The following is an 18,397-nucleotide window of genomic DNA, read 5'->3' as shown; positions in this document are numbered from 1 at the left end:
GCACTTAGCCGTTGATAAGGCCTCTCACATCTTCAAACATCTTCAGAATTCTGAACGTTGTCGCTCATTGTGTTCTATAGACTGCTTTCATATTTTAGATCACGCCACTACCAGCTTTCAGCTCAAGATAAAGGAGGCTATCCATATTCAAAAAGAACTACCTTGCCTCAATCAGCAATTACACCATGTAAATCTAAAATTATCCTTTTAATTTACACCTTTTCACGTTCTGTTGTTACTATTTGTCTTAATTAGCATTTTTGCCTACTTATTATTCAACTTGCTTTGTAATCATTCATTCAACTGAAGATGACAGAAGTTCTGTCGAAACATGTTTTTTAAACTTAAAAAAGTGGTCGTTTTCCTTAAAATCTTTATTGTGATAAACGTATTCAAACTCATTCTTAATCAAGCTACGATGCCTAAGAACAAGAGTTTATACGATTCTGATTTGATTAAGTTTGACTCGATTTCCAGGGAAATAAGTTGCACGTCGAAAACCGATCCTTTAAATTTTGAAGTTCAAAGTCGGAAGTCGGAAGTCGGAAGTCGGAAGTCGGAAATCAGAAGTCAGAAGTCGGAAGTCGGAAGTCGGAAGTCGAAACTCAGAAGTCAAAAGTCGGAACTCAGAAGTCGGAAGTCGGAAGTCGGAACTCAAGGGTCAGAAGTCGGAACTCAGAAGTCGGAAATCGGAAGTCGGAAGTCGGAAGTCCCTCCTCGGCTTTCGTAGGTCAGACCTGTATACAGACGCCCACTGTTAAGCTTCCATCGAAATGGTGCAAACTTTAAGTTGTTTCGACCGTCTGGACGATCGACTAATGCCTTACTTAAACTCGGAAAATGATGTCATTCTCGAGTGAAAAGGAACTAGGATTCTCAACAGGATAGCCAGGATAAATTAAATAACTCTAAACAGATTGTACATATCTTGAAGTTTCTTTTGAAACGTTTGGTTTATTAGTGCGTAAATTTAACTCATACTGTGCTGCCTTGAATCAGGCTCTCTCGTAATAACACAAAGCTAGGCCCTTGATTTGCAACATGATTTTAATACACAGCCTGTTTTCCTTTGCGCTAGCAACTCGGTGTATTAGCAAACACGAGAGGTGGAAAATTGAATTCCCTGTTAGCTGTTGTGCATGTAGTTGATCTCTGAATGACATTCTTTGGGTGTATGCACGTTACCTTGAGACGTCAGCTTAAAAAAGGAATGAGTGGTGGTTGAAAACGGAAGAAGGTGAAGTGTGGAATATTTTATATCATAACTGAGTAAAGGGACAGTGTCTCGGCTGATCATCGAAAGTTCCATATTGCATTGCCTAATGTCACCAAATATAAAAACAAACTGAACAAAAAAAGCTTCTACTGAGCAAAACAGAACAAGTATTCGGGAAAGTATAGGATTAGAAGAAAGGAAGTGGATAACAGTTCAGCATATGCGACTTTGTAGTAAATGGTGTGTGATATCGTTTTTGGCTTCAGTTGAAAAGCCTTTCTGGTTCTTTTTCTTTCTACTGCCCGGCCAAACCAATCGATATACCAATCGCCGGGGACGCTGTTTCTGAAATAATTTTTTGAACCCACATTAATTCTGACGTAAGGACATAGGCGTAGAAGCCGGCTTGTATAAGAAAAGGAATTGCTTAGAGCTCAGAGCCACAAAAGAATATTTTGGCCATTTTTATGGTGTAATGTTATTAATCTAGGTGGCCTCCACTGTAAGCCTGGTGGTTTTTGGAAGCTTTCCTCGCGCTGTAATCGTATAGACGTCTTTTGTTATTGTTGTGGCAAATAAAGGAATGATGACGAAATACGTTTCAGTAGTACGTCTATGAATGAATCTCTATTTTCTGAGTTACTCAGCATGGTCAGGTTCAAATATTGCGACAAACATGGTTAGATTAAAAGGTCAGCTTATCATGGTTTTTTTGCAGACCCACACAATGCAGTACTCCTCGGAACAATTAAACTTCTTCCGAATATGTTACGTAACGTTTAAACTAGTTCCGGACGGATTGTGACAGATCTTCAAACAAGAGTGGAATTCACGATTCAAGGTATCTTTGGGAGGAGAATGGCAAGACACCGTACAAAATGGTCATGACTTCTTTAAGACGGAAGGGGAAAAAAGTCAGACAAAAAACAAACGATCGTTGGCGACCATACAGAACGGAAACACAGCAGAGTGGGATTGCAGTTGTTTGTTTTTTGCGATCCTCTCGTCAGATAGCATTGGTACAAACCTTAGTCCAGCGATTGAGAATGATGTCGATGATCTTCGTCAAGTGAGAAATGACATTGCACACAATTGCGAGGCCAAGCTTACTGATGCCGAGTTTCAAGGTTACATAGCTAGAATACTGCATTCATTCACTTCTTTGGGCCCTCCTGTCAAAGATATTGAAGACGTAAGGAAACAGACAAGTTTTCCAACACCTGAGTCACAGAGCTTAGAGAGCCTCTTCGATAGCCTCGAACGAGAATGGAAACGGACAAGGGGCGATTTGGAAAAAACGCAAACTAAATTACAGTGTAAAGAAGAGGAGGTTAAAGCTCTCACAGAAGAGATTGAGTCCAAGGTGAAGCCATTCTGCATCCTTCCCTGTGAGCCAGCTCATGAAGTCATCAGGCGTTCAAACGACATCACCAGGCTTAAGAAGAAGATGAAAGACCTGGAAGACGGAAGCCACCAAGTTGTCAGTACCATCTATATTTCTGGAACACCCGGAAGTGGTAAAAGTCAACTTGCTCGTCAAGTACGACAAGAGTTCTTTTGCACACGATCCCGTGACACCGATGACCTCGTGTTTGTTGCAACACTGAATGCAGCAAGCGTGGAGACACTTGCTGATTCTTACATCACTCTTGGTAAATACCTCGGAATCTCAGAGCACAGCCTGACAAGCCTTGAAACCGACAAGAGTGAAAACCCGAGAGAAACAATTCAGCATCTAAAGATCTTGATTGCAACGAAGATACGCAAGTTCTCCAAATGGCTGTTAATTGCTGATAACGTAGTTGAACTGAAAGCGATTCGAAGTTTTCTACCTCAAACTGCCAGTACGGAATGGGGCCACGGTCAAGTCCTAATTACTACCCAAGACAGCAGTACAATTCCATGCAATGCACCTCATACGTATCACGAGGAATGGAGGTAGAAGATGCAGTAGAGCTGTTGAAAGAAGTGTCGCAAATTTCTGATGAACCCGAACAAGTAGAGAATGTTGCCAAAGTCCTTGAGTATCAGCCACTTGCCTTAGCAGCAGCAGCCTTTTATGTTCTAACGGTTGTAATGAACGGATCTCCAGACTACAGTTGGCCACGTTACAAGGAAGTATTAAGCAAGGGTCAGCGAGAAGCGACTGAGGAACTCCTTGCCAGTGAGAGCTCAGCTTATCCCAAAACAATGACGACAGCAATCCAAATCGCTCTAAAAAGAGCTGTCCAAAGCGATGAAGTTCTCTGTCAGGCGTTTTCTTTCCTTTCACTCTGTTCTTCAGAATTGCTGCCAGTTGAAGCTGTTGTAAACTTTGTCAAAGCACGCATTCAGTCAGGGCTACCACAGGAGCTAATAAAAGCTAAGATTTTGAAATCTTGCCTAGTCCTTTCCTCGCCAGCAGATCAGCAGGGGCCCGAATGTCTGCGTTTGCATAACACCGTCCATGAAGTCCTCAAACAAGGGACAATTAGGAAACTGGAGCCAGCAGATAGAAATCAGAATCTGGTAACGGCCATAAAGATATTGACACCCCTGCTTACATTAGAAGAAAAACAATTCAAAACAGCAAGGTACTACGGCTGTCTAATGTTGAATAAAATGACGTCTCACTGCAAAGCACTGCTTGAGAGCGCCATACGTGATTTCACATGTCCAAAAAGCGAGTTGATGAAGGAATTGACTTCAATTATTGCTCTTGAAGAAGTTGTTGAATGGCTATGTTCTACTGCACGCAACTGTAATCGACTTGATGATTTAGCATCTGCAAACAGGATTTCTGAATGAGCCTGTAACCTGCTGAAGAACGTGAGCAATGCCTTGGAAGACACCCGGTTAACGAAAATGGCATTTGTAACACGCGGAGATGTTTACTTTAGCGTTGGTAAACATCAGCAAGCCAAGGAGCAGTATGAAAAGGTTTTGACGATCTGTTTAACGACTTCTGGTAAATCGCATCCCAGTACAGCAATCATTTATAAACAGTTGGGATCAGTGTACCACCAAACTGGACAATACAATCAAGCCAAAGATTGCTTTGAAAAGGCTTTGGATATCCACACTTTGATTAACGGTCAAGAGAACAGCACGGGTAGCAAGCCTTTATTACGACCTGGGTGGTGTTCATTACACTATTGGAAAATATAAAGAAGCCAAAAGACTCGTGGAGAATGCACTGGCGATTAACAAAAAGATTCACGGTGAAGAGCATGCTTATGTGGCAGATAGTTATAGCAGATTGGGTGCTGTGTACCACAGCATGGGAGAATTCAAGAAAGCTAAAGAACTCCATGATATGGCAATGATGATTCGGAAAAAGGTCTACGGTGAAGTGCACACTGCTATAGCAGAAAGTTATAGCCACTTAGGAGCTGTTTCCAGCAGCATTGGAGAATTTAACACAAGCAAAGACCTTTACGAGAAGGCACTGGTGATTCGGAGAAATGTATACGGTGAAGAGCATGGGGCAGTCGGAGCAAATTATAACAACTTGGGACACGTGTACCTTAACAATGGAGAACTCAAACAAGCCAAGGAACGTTTTGAGAAGGCACTGACGATCATGAAAAAGATATTTGGCGAGGATCATCCTGATGTAGCAGCTGGTTACTTGAATTTGGGAATTGTTTACCGCTGTATGAAACAATACAATCTAGCCAAAGAACACCTAGAAAAGGCGCTGATGATCCAGAAAAGGACTGAATTAGGTGAAAAGAATGAACTAACATCAGAAATGTATCGCAACTTAGCGACTGTGTACGATAGTACTGGAGAAGTACATAAAGCCAAAGAATTTTACGAGAAGGCAATGGACACTGCAAAACAAACTTGTGGGCAAAAGCATCGACTTGCAATTTATCACGATTTACAACGGCTGCATCTACCAAAAGACTGAAGAAAACGACTAAGCCAACGAGGGCTAAGAAAAGGAACTGAGATTCAGTTATTGAGGGCTCACAGTGAAAAGCATGTCACTGTAACAAGAAGTTGTAACATCTTGGAAAGTGTACACCACTCCGACACCAGTATTGGAGATTGCGTGCCCGAATACGTGTGGGCTGGCCAGTTTATGCTTAGTCTGTTCATAGCTTCCTGGATCTCTACACAGCGTTTTGCTCTCCATTCCAATTCATTTAAGACGTGAGCAAATATAGAGACCAAAATAAAATAAACTTCTTTGAAAAACAATTAAAAGCAAGCAATCGCTTAAGCTCATTCCCCAGTATTGCATTGCGCATCCCCACTGCGCATAATTTCACGCGTGCTTAGCGCGCGCGCATTAAAAAATGGCGGCTTTTTCTTTACAGCTGGACCTCGCCATGGAGGTAAATCGTCATTTTCTCGCAAACGAGTATGGTGACCTACCATTTTTTTTCTGTTGTTTGAGACTGAGTGATAGATTTCTCTGTGTAAAATAAATATGGACCATTTCTCAGTGTAGAACAAACAACAATCGTCGGAAACGTGAATTTAACAAGCAATCGTGACTACAATCATGGTGCTATTATAAGGATTTATAGGGACAAACAAGGTGCTGTTGCTCCTAAACGAACATGGGGACCGCTCATTTTTATTTTAAAATTTTAGTTCCTATAATACAAACAATCAATAGGCAAAGTTTCACAAAAATCTCAGCACAGGTTCTATTTCAGTGAAATTACCTTAATATTCCCTTACATCTGAATTACAATATTCCAACATATATTTCAGTTCATCTTAATTAATGTCCGTACAGTAGTACCTTTGTAACTTTAAGGATATGAGACGTATGTTAATGTATTAGATGGTGTCCAGCTGAACTGAATTGCATTTTGTCTTTGAGGAAAACACAGGCAGAAAACAAAAAAACTGACAACATGTTAGAACTGCCAGATAAATCAACAGCAAAGTAGCAATTATTGAGCAGTCCTGCAAGAGTACAATGTAGTCCAAGTACAGTTAAGTAAGAAACAAAATGTACACATGTAAATGTAATGCAAAACACAGTTGTCATTTCAGTCTTTTTTGGATTGCATTGTACAAATTTGATTAGCCTGCGAACACGCTCCCAGCAAGGACAGAAAAAAATTACAAGAGCAAAGCGAGCAAAAAGCGTGGAAGTGAAGAATTCAGAGAGCAAAGTGATAGGGGGCAGTATGAGGGACCCTGTAGACTTTGTTTTTGGTTTGCCTATCCACCCTTGGTAATTAGCCTGTAATAAATCAGTCGATGAGGTAATTACTGTAGACCTGTCAAGAAGCTTCATGGCACATAGCAAATTACAGAGGTGTCAAACTCTGCAAAGTGACGTGCAGATGAAACCATGCAAGACTTTTGGCTTCTAAAAATTGCTCTAGCCCGCTCTCGTCCATATTTTGACGGCAGTAGTGTTTCCACATACATGTAGGGTTGTGGTATAAAATCAGTCTCCTGTGACAATACACTTAAGCTACTCGAGCTTGAACTGACAACTTGGTCTGCCACATCACTTTGCAAGTCAGTTTTGACCTCAGGAAGTGATCAGGTCACTTGTCGCACACATTTCTTAACAGGGGCTGGTGAGGTTGTCTTGTTGATACTCCATAGAATTGTACAGCAAGATGCGTTTTGATCATTGTTTAGTGCTAAAATTTTCCTTCCTGAATCTCCCAGGAGCTGCTGGATTATCAGAACTCACAAAAGCCAACCTGGGACTTATTGCTTTCAAAGCCAAGCGAACTTCCCTCTGCCGCTTTCTTTCTTTCACAAAAAAGCAGTGAAAGCATTCCTTCTAGAGACAAGTTCTCCAAAATGACTGATAGAATTTTGGCAGAATACCATCAAAGAATTCAATCCCTTTGGGTTAAGGAAGCACCCTACAGGTCTTCATCTTTCCACTTCTATGGACTTGCACTGCCCCTTGTTCCCACATCTGATGTGCCATAGCCACAAGTTGCTCCATCTGACCTCAAGATATCATCGCATTCACCACAAGCACATTTCCCTCTTTCCATATCCCTGAAATATCCTTGCCCATCTTCAAGTCTTCACCATACAACTACACGCTGCCTCCATCTGCTTTTTGCACAGATGGAGCGACCAGAACACTGTTATATGAGTTAAACACTTCCGGTTAGTTCAATTCACTTCTGGTTATTTCTGTCTTGAAGGAACTGTTGAATATGCGGAGGGAGGGAGGGGAGGGTCAGATGTTTTTGTGTGAAGGGTCATGCATTTATCAATTCCTGGAAATGGGAGGGCCACAAAATCTTTCGCCAAAACTTTCTAAAATATCCTGGCCCATCCTCCTCCCAGTAGAAAATGTACCTTCCCTAAACAAAACATTATGAGTGTGTCATGGATTCTACCCCTTGATTATTCAATTCGAAGGTTACATCTTCAGAACTACGAAATTTGTCAATATCCAATTTAAAAAGGAATTCTCAGATCATAAACCATTTAGTTATTTCACCAACTATGTGATAAGATATGTAATCACACTAGAACTGGTTACAAAATGGTCAGAATGGAGAAGCATGATTCAACAATTTGTTTAATCCAACACTGAAATCAATGGAAAGAAGTCTTGCTACCAACTAATCACAACTAAGACAAAATTCGAGAGGAAAACAAATGACCATTTCAACTTTTTGTATAATTAAGGGCGAAACAAATGCATTTGGTTCTGAAATTCACAAGGAAATCAACCATCCAAGATATTCTCTTTTTTAAAATGACCTCACCTTGGTAATTTTGATGGAGACTGTTGTACATCAGCCATAGTGTTTTCATGGAGGAAATCTGTCAACAAACCCAATGTCCTGCAGCAAGAATTTATAATTATTGCATGAGAAAGTGTAACATTGCACGACAAATTAATGCATCTTTAGAGTGAATAACTTTGTTCTTTACATTAAATGACTGGCTTTATGAAAAGGTGGTCAAAGAAAACTGCGTTCTTTTGCACTCAGTGAGCTACAACTTGGATTTAACGTCTCCTACAGGCCCAAGAATCACTTTAAGCAACCCAAAAAAGAGAGAAGAGAGCAGAAACAAACATTTGTACATTAATGTACATTTGTACATTTATTTCTTTTCTTTTCTTCTTATTACGTTTCATTTCAATTTGAAGGAGCAGACCTAAATCATGGGGTAAGGAATATGAAATCCAGATTACTGATTTACAGGAATCCAGAATCCTACTTGATATCAACAATGACAGCTAATATAATTCACTTAATTGTCCAATAAATAAATACAATATAAAAATAAGGCCTAACAAATCATTCACTCTGTTTTCAGCGGTTGGTTTCCTGGATGTTTTCAGTTCATTTTCCAGGCTGTTGTGTTGCATTGCGCTGTGTGGCATGGCATATGGCGTGGTGTGGTGTCTTTGCTTTGCTTTGCTGGGGATCCTTGTTTCAAGTTAGGTGAAATTTGCAGAAGCCATTTTTAAAACGGCCTCTTTATTATTACAGCCATAGTTTTTTTGTTGATGAAAAACATTTTTTATTTTTAGATTCCAGTTTTCGGTTTCCTCATTTCTGGATTCCGCATTCTGGTTTTCTGGTTTTCTGGTTTTCTGGTTTTCTGGTTTTCTGGTTTTCTGGTTTTCTGGTTTTCTGGTTTTCTGGTTTTCTGGTTTTCTGGTTTTCTGGTTTTCTGGTTTTCTGGTTTTCTGGTTTTCTGGTTTTCTGGTTTTCTGGTTTTCTGGTTTTCTGGTTTTCTGGTTTTCTGGTTTTCTGGTTTTCTGGTTTTCTGGTTTTCTGGTTTTCTGGTTTTCTGGTTTTCTGGTTTTCTGGTTTTCTGGTTTTCTGGTTTTCTGGTTTTCTGGTTTTCTGGTTTTCTGGTTTTCTGGTTTTCTGGTTTTCTGGTTTTCTGGTTTTCTGGTTTTCTGGTTTTCTGGTTTTCTGGTTTTCTGGTTTTCTGGTTTTCTGGTTTTCTGGTTTTCTGGTTTTCTGGTTTTCTGGTTTTCTGGTTTTCTGGTTTTCTGGTTTTCTGGTTTTCTGGTTTTCTGGTTTTCTGGTTTTCTGGTTTTCTGGTTTTCTGGTTTTCTGGTTTTCCGGTTTTCCGATTTCATGTTTCCAGCCATGACCAAATCCACGAAATTTTGCTACTCCTGCGTTTTTTGCAATCGTTTAGACGTAGCTTAACCATCTATACGGGCTGTACAAGGATCTCCTATGATTTCGATCCAGCTGACAAAAATAATAACACGAGGCGACGCCACAATCACCATGAATGCGCGTTTCCGAGTCATTTCAGGCGAGATGGAGTCAAACGCATCTGTTTACATCCTAAACTCAAAGGGATTTCATAATTTACGTGGTGCATATTTAAAAACTGAATTGCATTATCTCTCAAACGTTTCTTGCTCACCTTGACTCCGACCACTTCAAAAGACACCACAGCCATTCCACCATTGCTGGCTATGAACAGCGTAATCCGGGAATTCTTCACTTCAAGTGCAGCGCAATGCCTTGTGGTTATTGCCCTCACCCTCATCCCCCGAAAGATGCAAACACTACCCACTGAGCATCACTCACAACGGCAGGTTTCTTTCACAGGTCACAGGTCACAGGTCACAGGTCACAGGTCACCAAAAAATATGCCAAAACGCCATGAAACAGATGCATACAAGTGCGTCCTAAGTGTAACTATAACGGCTCTTTTCTGAAAAAAAACGCATATGGGAAATCAGCTATAGCACTGAAATAAAAAAAAATTGATCCAACGAAAGCCAAGACTTATCTCTGTTGAAAACATAAATTGTTTGTAGCCTTTCAATATAACATGAAAACGAAAGAGGCTTACACTGATCCGTAAATTATGCATTTGCTTACGCGTGATTTGTGAACTAACGACTTCTGCGGGAATAATTGTTCACTTTTTTTCGGAGATTTTAGTATCATTAAAGCTCTTAAAGTACACCAAACTAAATGTAAAACCTGCCCATTCCACGCGCTTGCGGCTGGAAGATTGAGAAACTAACCACAGCGACAGTGAACCAGGAGGGCCTAGAATTTAGTCTGTCACGATGTGTCACACACGGCATTTCGATGCATCAAAATGGAGGGTTCTGTATGTTTTGAGAAACGTGGATAAAATTTATATTTTTATGTGACACATGATTTAGCCTTTGCATGTTTACGTGAAAAGTGATTGCTTCTTTTTTTCTGTGAAGGTGAAACTGTTTTCGAATTTTTTGCGATGCGTGAAAGGGCCAATTACTTATGCGTGAAATTGTTTTCAGAGGAGGTATAGGGGACCCTCTTGTTTCTGTTTAGTACATACTCGTTGTAAAGATTTCAAAAAAAAAGAGAAATAAAACAGTTCAATTTGCTATCATAATGAATTATCTTATTACGATAAAATATATTAACACTACATGTCTGAAAGCTACATTTCAACCCATTTCGTACACATACCACCCCTAGAATTTTTTTCATTAAAATTATACAGTAAAACATTTTAAGTTAGAGTTTGTTGCATGGAAACATCGATAAACCTCTTGGGAATCTAGGGTAATTGTTACATCGCGAGTTTTACTGAGCGTTTTGAGTGTGACCTGTAACCTGTGACTTGTGACCTGTGACCTGTAAAAGAAACCTGCCGCACTCACAATCTGTTGATAATGGCAAATTTTCAGTTTACCACTCATTTTTCCACCACTCTGATTCCCCCAGAAAAATTTGGTGGGGGTGTGTGGCCCACTTCCCAAAACCCTTACCCTATTTATGCCACAACGGTCTTGAACAGGGTATCGAATTTTTGGCCAGGTCAATAATAGGGTAGCAAAAATCACAGATTTTGGTCATAAATTGGGCAAGGGTCTTGGGAAGTGGGCTGCACACCCCCACCCAACATTTCTGGGAGTACCTCCCCCAGGGGGGGGGGTTGGTACAGTTGCCCTAAACATATTTATGAAGGGCTTTTGTTCACGGTCTTATTGATAATGATGAAAAAGTAGCTTCTTCTAAGAAACATACCCAATTCAAGACTAGAGTTCTAAAACCATACCCCATTTAAGACCAAAATGGCCAAAATTGATACCCTATTCATGACCAAAATGGCTGAAAAACCCAACCCTTTGGGTCCACACATACCCATATAGCCAATATAAGGGAGTAGCCCCCCCCCCCCTCCTCCGTGGTCTGATTCATAGTTTGTTTATGGAAATGATATCTGTTAACAAAGTTAACACTGTTCTTCTTTTTGTAACAAATTTCCAGAGGAACTCTTTGTTTCAGCAGCCAATAACTCTCTGGTTGGCACATTATTAACTATTGACAGGAGCATGCTATTGATAATTATAACATGATAGGTGACATCACTACTAACTTTGCTAGTTGATTCTTTTGGAGTACAAGATCTAGTAGGAAAAAAATTGCATCCAGATTGGTATATTTGTGATAAAAAAATTGCACAATATTTACGCCTTTGCTGTTTTGTCAGCAAAGAGGGAAGAGCAAAGAGTAGGAGGCTAATACTAGGGTGTACATGATACCAAAACTCAAATTAATTAAGGTGGTTTTATAGCAGTTTTTGTATTCACATAAAATTTATGGTTACTCAATTTTTTTTACACCCTTCTCAACCACTTGCTGGCGATGATATTACTTTTGTTATCATCGAGGAACTCTCTCTTTGACCAGAGGAGAGCGTGGAAGCATGGCAACTCCAAGGAAGAATGAGCATGGACAAACATGAAAGGTATAGAAAGTTATGCCAAAACTTTTATCTTAGCTTCGCAAGACAGCATAATTTTTGGATCCAATAGCTGCTTGTACAAATTCCTGCTGGTCGAGCCCTTCCCAAGAGAGAGACCCTTTTTAATGAGACTTTAAAGGAAATCACACAAAGAGAGTGACAAGCATTTTACCAGGTTTCAGTTATTTTAAATCTATGGCATTAACCTGCCACATAAGACCCTTCCTGTGCATTCCCTGTTTATAACGTGACTGTGATTGTCAATCTCTAACAGAATAATTATTGGCAACAGGCACATGCATTGATGATCATTAAATTGTGTAAATGCTTAAATTCAACTTTCCACTATATATAACTAGTGCTATCCTCATGTAACATTCAGTTCAATCAAAGACAATTACAAACTTTGTTAGTTGCCTTTTTATGATCACTAATTTCTGGTTTTTATCATTATTGAGTACGTACATAAATCAATAGGTTTGCCTTCCGCTCATATAAATTGTAGCAAATCAACAGGGGGTCCCGATGATTCAAAGAGCTACTGTTAAAAAATTCACTCTTTAAATACTAGTTCTCACACTTGCCTATTAAGCTAAGTTTAGTTTTGATACTTATTAATTGCCTCCTGTGCAGTAGTTGGAGTATGAGAGCTTACATGCCGGTTACCTGTGCAGATCATCTTTCAGCTGGTCAAAAGAGTGTCTGCACAGGAGACTAAGTCATTTAAAACCCATAATAAAAATTATTGAATGAAAAGCCCAGTAGCCATTTGACCCCCAGCTGCAAAAGGCTTGAAATTTATAGAAAATCTCTTTTGACAAAGACAATTCTGCTGCATCCATATCAGTATGTACCAGTTCTATTATCTTATGAACAACACAGTAGCTGTGGGTTATATCCCAATACAGTCAAACCTCCCTTAAGCGACCATCTAAAATGTCAAGCCTAGGTGGAGATCATTTACCAGAGCTTACACCATATTGGGTCAACATTTTGCCTCATTAGCATATGGTTACTGCAGAGACTTCACGTTTTAGATGTTTCATTCACTCGAAAAGTCAATTTCGAGAAAAAAATCTCGTACTTCCTATTAAGAAATTTCCATCTCTTTTACTACCCAGGAATGGGAAAATACTACAACACCTTACTATCCAATTTCTGCTCTATAATCTGTCCAGTGGTCACTTTTAGCTCTAAAAGTGGTCACGGTCACTTACGAGAGGGGGTTGCTTGAAAGAGGTTCCAAATATAGTGATTTGACTTGGAAACTCATCAGCAAACCAAATAATTAATTATAAAGGTTCTTTCTTCTGCAGATATAACAGTAGGGATACTGGAACCATGAACACTTGCCATTTTTTTGACCATAGAATAAAGGCTCATCACATAATGTATAATGTTAGCATTTTAAAAGTGTAAAAACACTAAATACTCTTGTTAAAAGGAAGAGCCTGCATTCTATAGTCAATAAAAAAAGGAACAAAAGAATATCAAGTGTTTGCAGTTTGAGTGTCCTTACTGTAACAAAAGGTTCCAAGTCTCTAAAAAACATTTCAAAGGCAATTATTATCCCTGGAATTAATTATACACAAGAATTATCTCAAGAGAGAAAAGTTGAGCTGATAGACCTGGGGTCGCCAATGCAACCAATTTTTTTCAATGGCGACTAACTTTTCAAGCTTTTAAACAAAATACTTTTGCTGGTGACTAAATCTGCAAACTTAGGGACCAGCTGGCCCCAAGGTTTTTCCCTGAATGTTGAGCCCTGCAGACAGTTGCATAAATGGAGCCCAAAATTTGAATAACAAATTATGCTCTATATGTCCCAAGCCTCATGTTAATGTTTCCAGACAAAGGATTGTTCACATAAATGTGAGGCCTGGAATGTCTAAGTATTGCTACTCAAATACTGGTGTCATTTATGCAAAGTGTCTTTGAATTAGAATACCAGAACTTGATATTTTCTGCCTTGGGTTAGTTTTGCCAAGAATGTTCAGTCTGCTCCCTCCAACAAACCCTTGACACATTTGTTTGTGTGATTGGCCAGATACTTTTGTGGACTAAATTCTTTTCCACATAGCCAACATTGGAATGGCCTTTCACTTGTATGTATCTTCATGTGTTCTTTTGTGTACCAAGCTTTCTTAAACTTTTTTCCACACACAGTGCATGGGAATGTGTCATTGTTGTATACTTTTTCATGAGCTTTCAGAAGACGTTCTTGTCTGAAAGTCTTTTCACAATGAGTACATTTAAATGGGTCTTCCTTATGTACCCTTTGGTGAACTTTGAGATCGGATGTTGCTGCAAATGAACGATCACATAGAGTACATTTAAATGGTTTTTCTTTAGTGTGTTTTCTCCGCATGTGTATTTTCAAAACGTTTGATGCCTTAAATTTCTGGTCACATAATGTACACTTGAACGGTTTTAAATTGCTGTGAATCATTCGTGCATGTGATTTCTGCTCCCACAATGATTTTAAGTGTTTTTCACAAAGTTCACATTTGTAAGGCTTCTCTCCAGTGTGTATTCTGGAATGTATCTGAAAATAACATGATGATTTGAAAGACTTGTCACATTGTGAGCACTTGAATGGCTTGTTTCCACTGTACTTGAATCGTTCATGGGACTTCAACTGCTGTCCTTGGGCAAATGACTTATCACATTGTGAGCACTTGTAAGGTTTGTCACCAGTGTGGGTTCTGCTATGAACCTTTCGTTCAAAAAAAGTTTTGAATGTCTTGGTACAGTGGGGGCATTTAAATGGTTTGTCACCACTGTGGCCTCTTTCATGGGACCTACGATACTCAGCAGTTCGAAAAGACTTTGGACAATATGTGCACTTAAAGGGCTTCTCCCCACTATGGATCCTCACATCAGTTTTAAGTTCAGAAGAAATGATGAAGGATATATCACAGTGACAGCATTTATACGGTCTTTCTCCTTCACTGTGCAGCCTCATTTTGTGATGTTTCAGCTCCTGGGAGCGCTTAAAACTCTTCTCACACTGATCACATTTGTGAGGTCGATCACTGCTATGGATTTTCTTGTGAGTCACCAGGTTACTTGACTTTGCAAAACATTTTCCACACCCACCGCATTTATAAGGCTTCTCTCCTGTGTGGATTCTTTCATGAACTTTTAAGTATTCTGGATCTTTATAGAACTTTTCACAATAAGTACACTTGAACAGCCTTTCTGCTGAAGTATTAGTGTGACTGTCAAGACCTGATTTATTACTTTGTCCAGCATTTGAAGGATGTGAGGAATGTTCCGTATCCTGGCCATCATTCTGAGCTGTGTTTCTGTTCATGGATCTTGCTGAAGCATTTGATGAATTCCTATTTCCAGTAGCATTACAGACCTATGCCTTTGAAGACAATCCATTCGTCAAACTTTTCTCCTTCATTTCAACTTTAGACATGTTGTTGAAGATGATTTTTGTATGCTCTTTATCTCTAGATTTATATGTACTGGTATGTAAACATTTGTGGTCTTATGCTCCACTCATGAAGGAGCGAAGAGGATGAGTGATGAGTGGTATGTAAATATAAGATAAGCAACTTAAAAACTGGTGAGATAAAAAAAAAAATGCTGTTTTGTATCCAATCAAATGAAGTATTATGACTGGGGAGGGAAGACATATATGCATACATGTGGGGTGTACATGTTAACTTATGTATCTTTTCCTTTGCACAACAATGCTACATATAAAAGATAACCAATGAAAATGAATGACAAAAAGATTAAGTAATAGTAATTGGACCGAGTGGAGTACAATTCAGGGAGTAATCGGGCAATTAATTTCAAAATCGGGCATGCACAAAGCACGAGGCAGATTTGAAATTATGGAATTAAAAATGTCTTTTGAGAAATTCCTTTGAGCGAAAACGGAATTTCAGAATTAAAAATGTCTTCTGAGAACTTCTTTTGAGTGAAAACATCTGTATTGCTTTTCATATGTTTTGAGAACTGTAGGAAACATGGTGAAGGAAACCGTTAAAGTGTGCATAATTGACATGCAAATCATGAGGGCATCCAATTACAGGTATTCAATTACATAAAGTTCAAATTGGATACCTGTATTATTGGACACCCACATGATCACGCGCTGATATCGTGACAAATAGGTGCACGGAGAACCAATCACGATCAATAATTTTGTTATAGATATGATTACTCCCTGAATTGACATGAGGTCCAATTACTAATTAATTGTACCAATAACAAAATTTTGGATCAAAAAAGTCTTTTTAGAACTTCTTTTGAGCAAAAAAGTGAGTCGTGCTTTCCACAACTGTAGGAAATATCAAGGAAGCCATTACAGGGCACATAATTGACGTATGAATGGTGAAGGCATCCAGTTACAGGAATCCATAAATTATTAAAACTTGTTGAAACTGGATACCTGTAATTGGACACTCAGGTGATTGCGTGCCGATTATGTGACAAACAGGCGTGCAGAGAACAAATCAAGATCGAGAATATCGTTATAGGTACGATTAGTGTAGTAATCGAATTCACCATTAAATAGGAGTTCGACTGCGTTCGATTGTCGAACTTGAGTGAATCGCAAAACACAACACGATTGGAGTTCGATTGAGTTCAATTGATTTCAGTTTGGTGCTCATTTAATTGTTCCATACATTTCAATTTAACTTTGGCTAAGCTGAGAAGTTTTACCATAAAAGGATCTTCATTACAAGGGGGTCCATTATAATGGGCTTGCACAGCGCAAGATATCAGACAAATAAACAAATTCAATTTCATACCAACTGAGCTTACGAAAGTACCTCGTACTGTGTTCGTTTCAAAAGATTTTTAGCATTACACTTCGTTTTACGAACGAGTGAAAGAGTAAGCTTCACATATGCACAGTAAATGTAATCGCGGAACCAAGGGGAAGAAAACTAAACAACTTAATTATCTGGTCGATGGTCAGATCTGATTACATTGAACTCCAAGTTTATGACGAAGGCCGCGAAGAGGCTGAGTACCAGACAGCTGAACCTCGATCACAGGCTCTCTTTCCTGTGCCTCCCTTATCGTTGCATATTCAAAGCATTTAAGGCTATCCGAATAACCCCTAAAAATTCTTGTAGACCTTATCATTTGATCATTGAGACCTGACCACCACCACCAACCCTCTCTAATCGTATTTTAAGGAGGCCTTCAACTGCCCATCATTTTGCCGCATTCCAGACCAGCCAGGTTCCCACTTTGCAGACTTCCACAGCGCTAAGCACAGCCCAGCCCATAGACACTAGTCATTTCTTAATCAAAAGTTCACTTCTCTCCTCCCCCAAGAAAACCTGTGAACAGGCGTTCTTTTCATTTTTCTTTCTTTCTAATGCAGATTGCCGCAAGTCAATGGTGTGAAGAAGTGCTATGGAACAACATTGGCGAACATTCACTAGCCCTGGGTACAGGCTCCGGATCAAGAAGGGTCTGACCGCGGCTAGAAGGGTCGAGAAGGAATTGAACTGGCCGAGAGTGAGCATGAGGTGGGAGCAAGGTTAAATGTTCATTTTACTTCCTTGGACAACAAAATCAGGTAAGTCACCAAGACTAAATGTGAGCAACACTCATCAGTTGCACAAATTGTCCCGTGTTGTTTGATTCACACCTAGCATTTCACTGATGCTCTACGAGTGTCAAACACTTAATACCGCTTGCCCAATTGTGCCCATTTTTGGCATAATCCGAGCTAGCAGCTTCATTGGTTAAAAAAGCACTGCTCCAGCATATTTAATGAAGTGCATTCGCAGTTTTTGAAGTTCTAAAGATAAAAATCTCATTACTGCTTCTTTAGTGCCTTTGCTATACGGTCATAACACGAAATTAGAATAATGATGAGTCCTATTTGTTTGTTGTTTTTTTTTTTACCAATAAAAACTAACCAATAAGACTTTTTAAAATACATCCCAAAAACGAGCTAAACTTTGTAATTAATTACTTCTTATCTTTTCGCTGGTATATACACAGAAACGCTGTGATTTTGTGAACATGATTTTGGAATCTAAGAGCATAATTTATGAACTGTTAACAATTATTGGACGATGTTGAGCCAAATATCGTGATTTGTCAGTGGCGATATCAATTATTTGCCGAAGCCGAAGGCCGAGGCAAATAATTGATCTGAGAGACACTGACAAATCACGATATTTTGAGATATAATAATTGTATCATCGTTCGATCATCAAGTTTGTTTTCATATTTAAATCACTCTCTGACAGCTCAGCAAAGCGATTTCCCCACAAGAGCGTGGTTACACTGATTACGCATGAACAGAATGTTATTTGCAACAAAACGCATTTACACCGTATTACTATTATAGGCAGTTATTTGCAGGTCACGTGGTGGGTTCTCGGCCAATGAAAACGAGGAAAATACTGCATCGAATGATAATTGGCACTATTCAACAAAAATAGGAGCAGTGCTAGCATCTTCTGCCACTTTTAGAGCGCAACGGATACAGGCCTTCACGCACTCTCATAACGATTCATATCC

General features: G+C 39.3%; 1 protein-coding gene and 1 pseudogene across 2 annotated transcripts in view; one reads left to right on the top strand and one right to left on the bottom strand.

Annotated features, from left to right (window-relative positions):
- LOC110067092 (uncharacterized) overlaps positions 1 to 6,433 on the top strand; it is a 10,786-nt pseudogene extending 4,353 nt beyond the window's left edge. The window contains exon 2 of the transcript XR_016208969.1: positions 1,935 to 6,433. The product of XR_016208969.1 is annotated as an uncharacterized LOC110067092 (transcript). The remainder of the gene's footprint in view (positions 1 to 1,934) is intronic.
- Positions 6,434 to 11,716: 5,283 nt separating this feature from the next.
- On the bottom strand, positions 11,717 to 18,333 carry LOC110067088 (uncharacterized). The gene has a single exon (XM_020774378.2). It carries the CDS (start codon positions 15,198 to 15,200, stop codon positions 13,878 to 13,880), a length of 1,323 nt encoding a protein of 440 aa, XP_020630037.2. The 5' UTR covers positions 15,201 to 18,333; the 3' UTR covers positions 11,717 to 13,877.
- Between the last annotated feature and the right edge of the window lie 64 nt (positions 18,334 to 18,397).

The sequence above is a fragment of the Orbicella faveolata genome, unplaced genomic scaffold (genome assembly GCF_042242905.1).
Source record: "Orbicella faveolata isolate gen_17 unplaced genomic scaffold, um_ofav_v1 contig_1, whole genome shotgun sequence".
Classification (NCBI taxonomy): Eukaryota; Metazoa; Cnidaria; class Anthozoa; order Scleractinia; family Merulinidae; genus Orbicella; species Orbicella faveolata.
This window is presented reverse-complemented; position numbering and strand designations above follow the sequence as displayed.

Coding starts and splice junctions, on each gene's coding strand:
- LOC110067088 (XM_020774378.2), bottom strand. CDS start 15,200: ATGAACAGAAACACAGCTCAGAATGATGGCCAGGATACGGAACATTCC.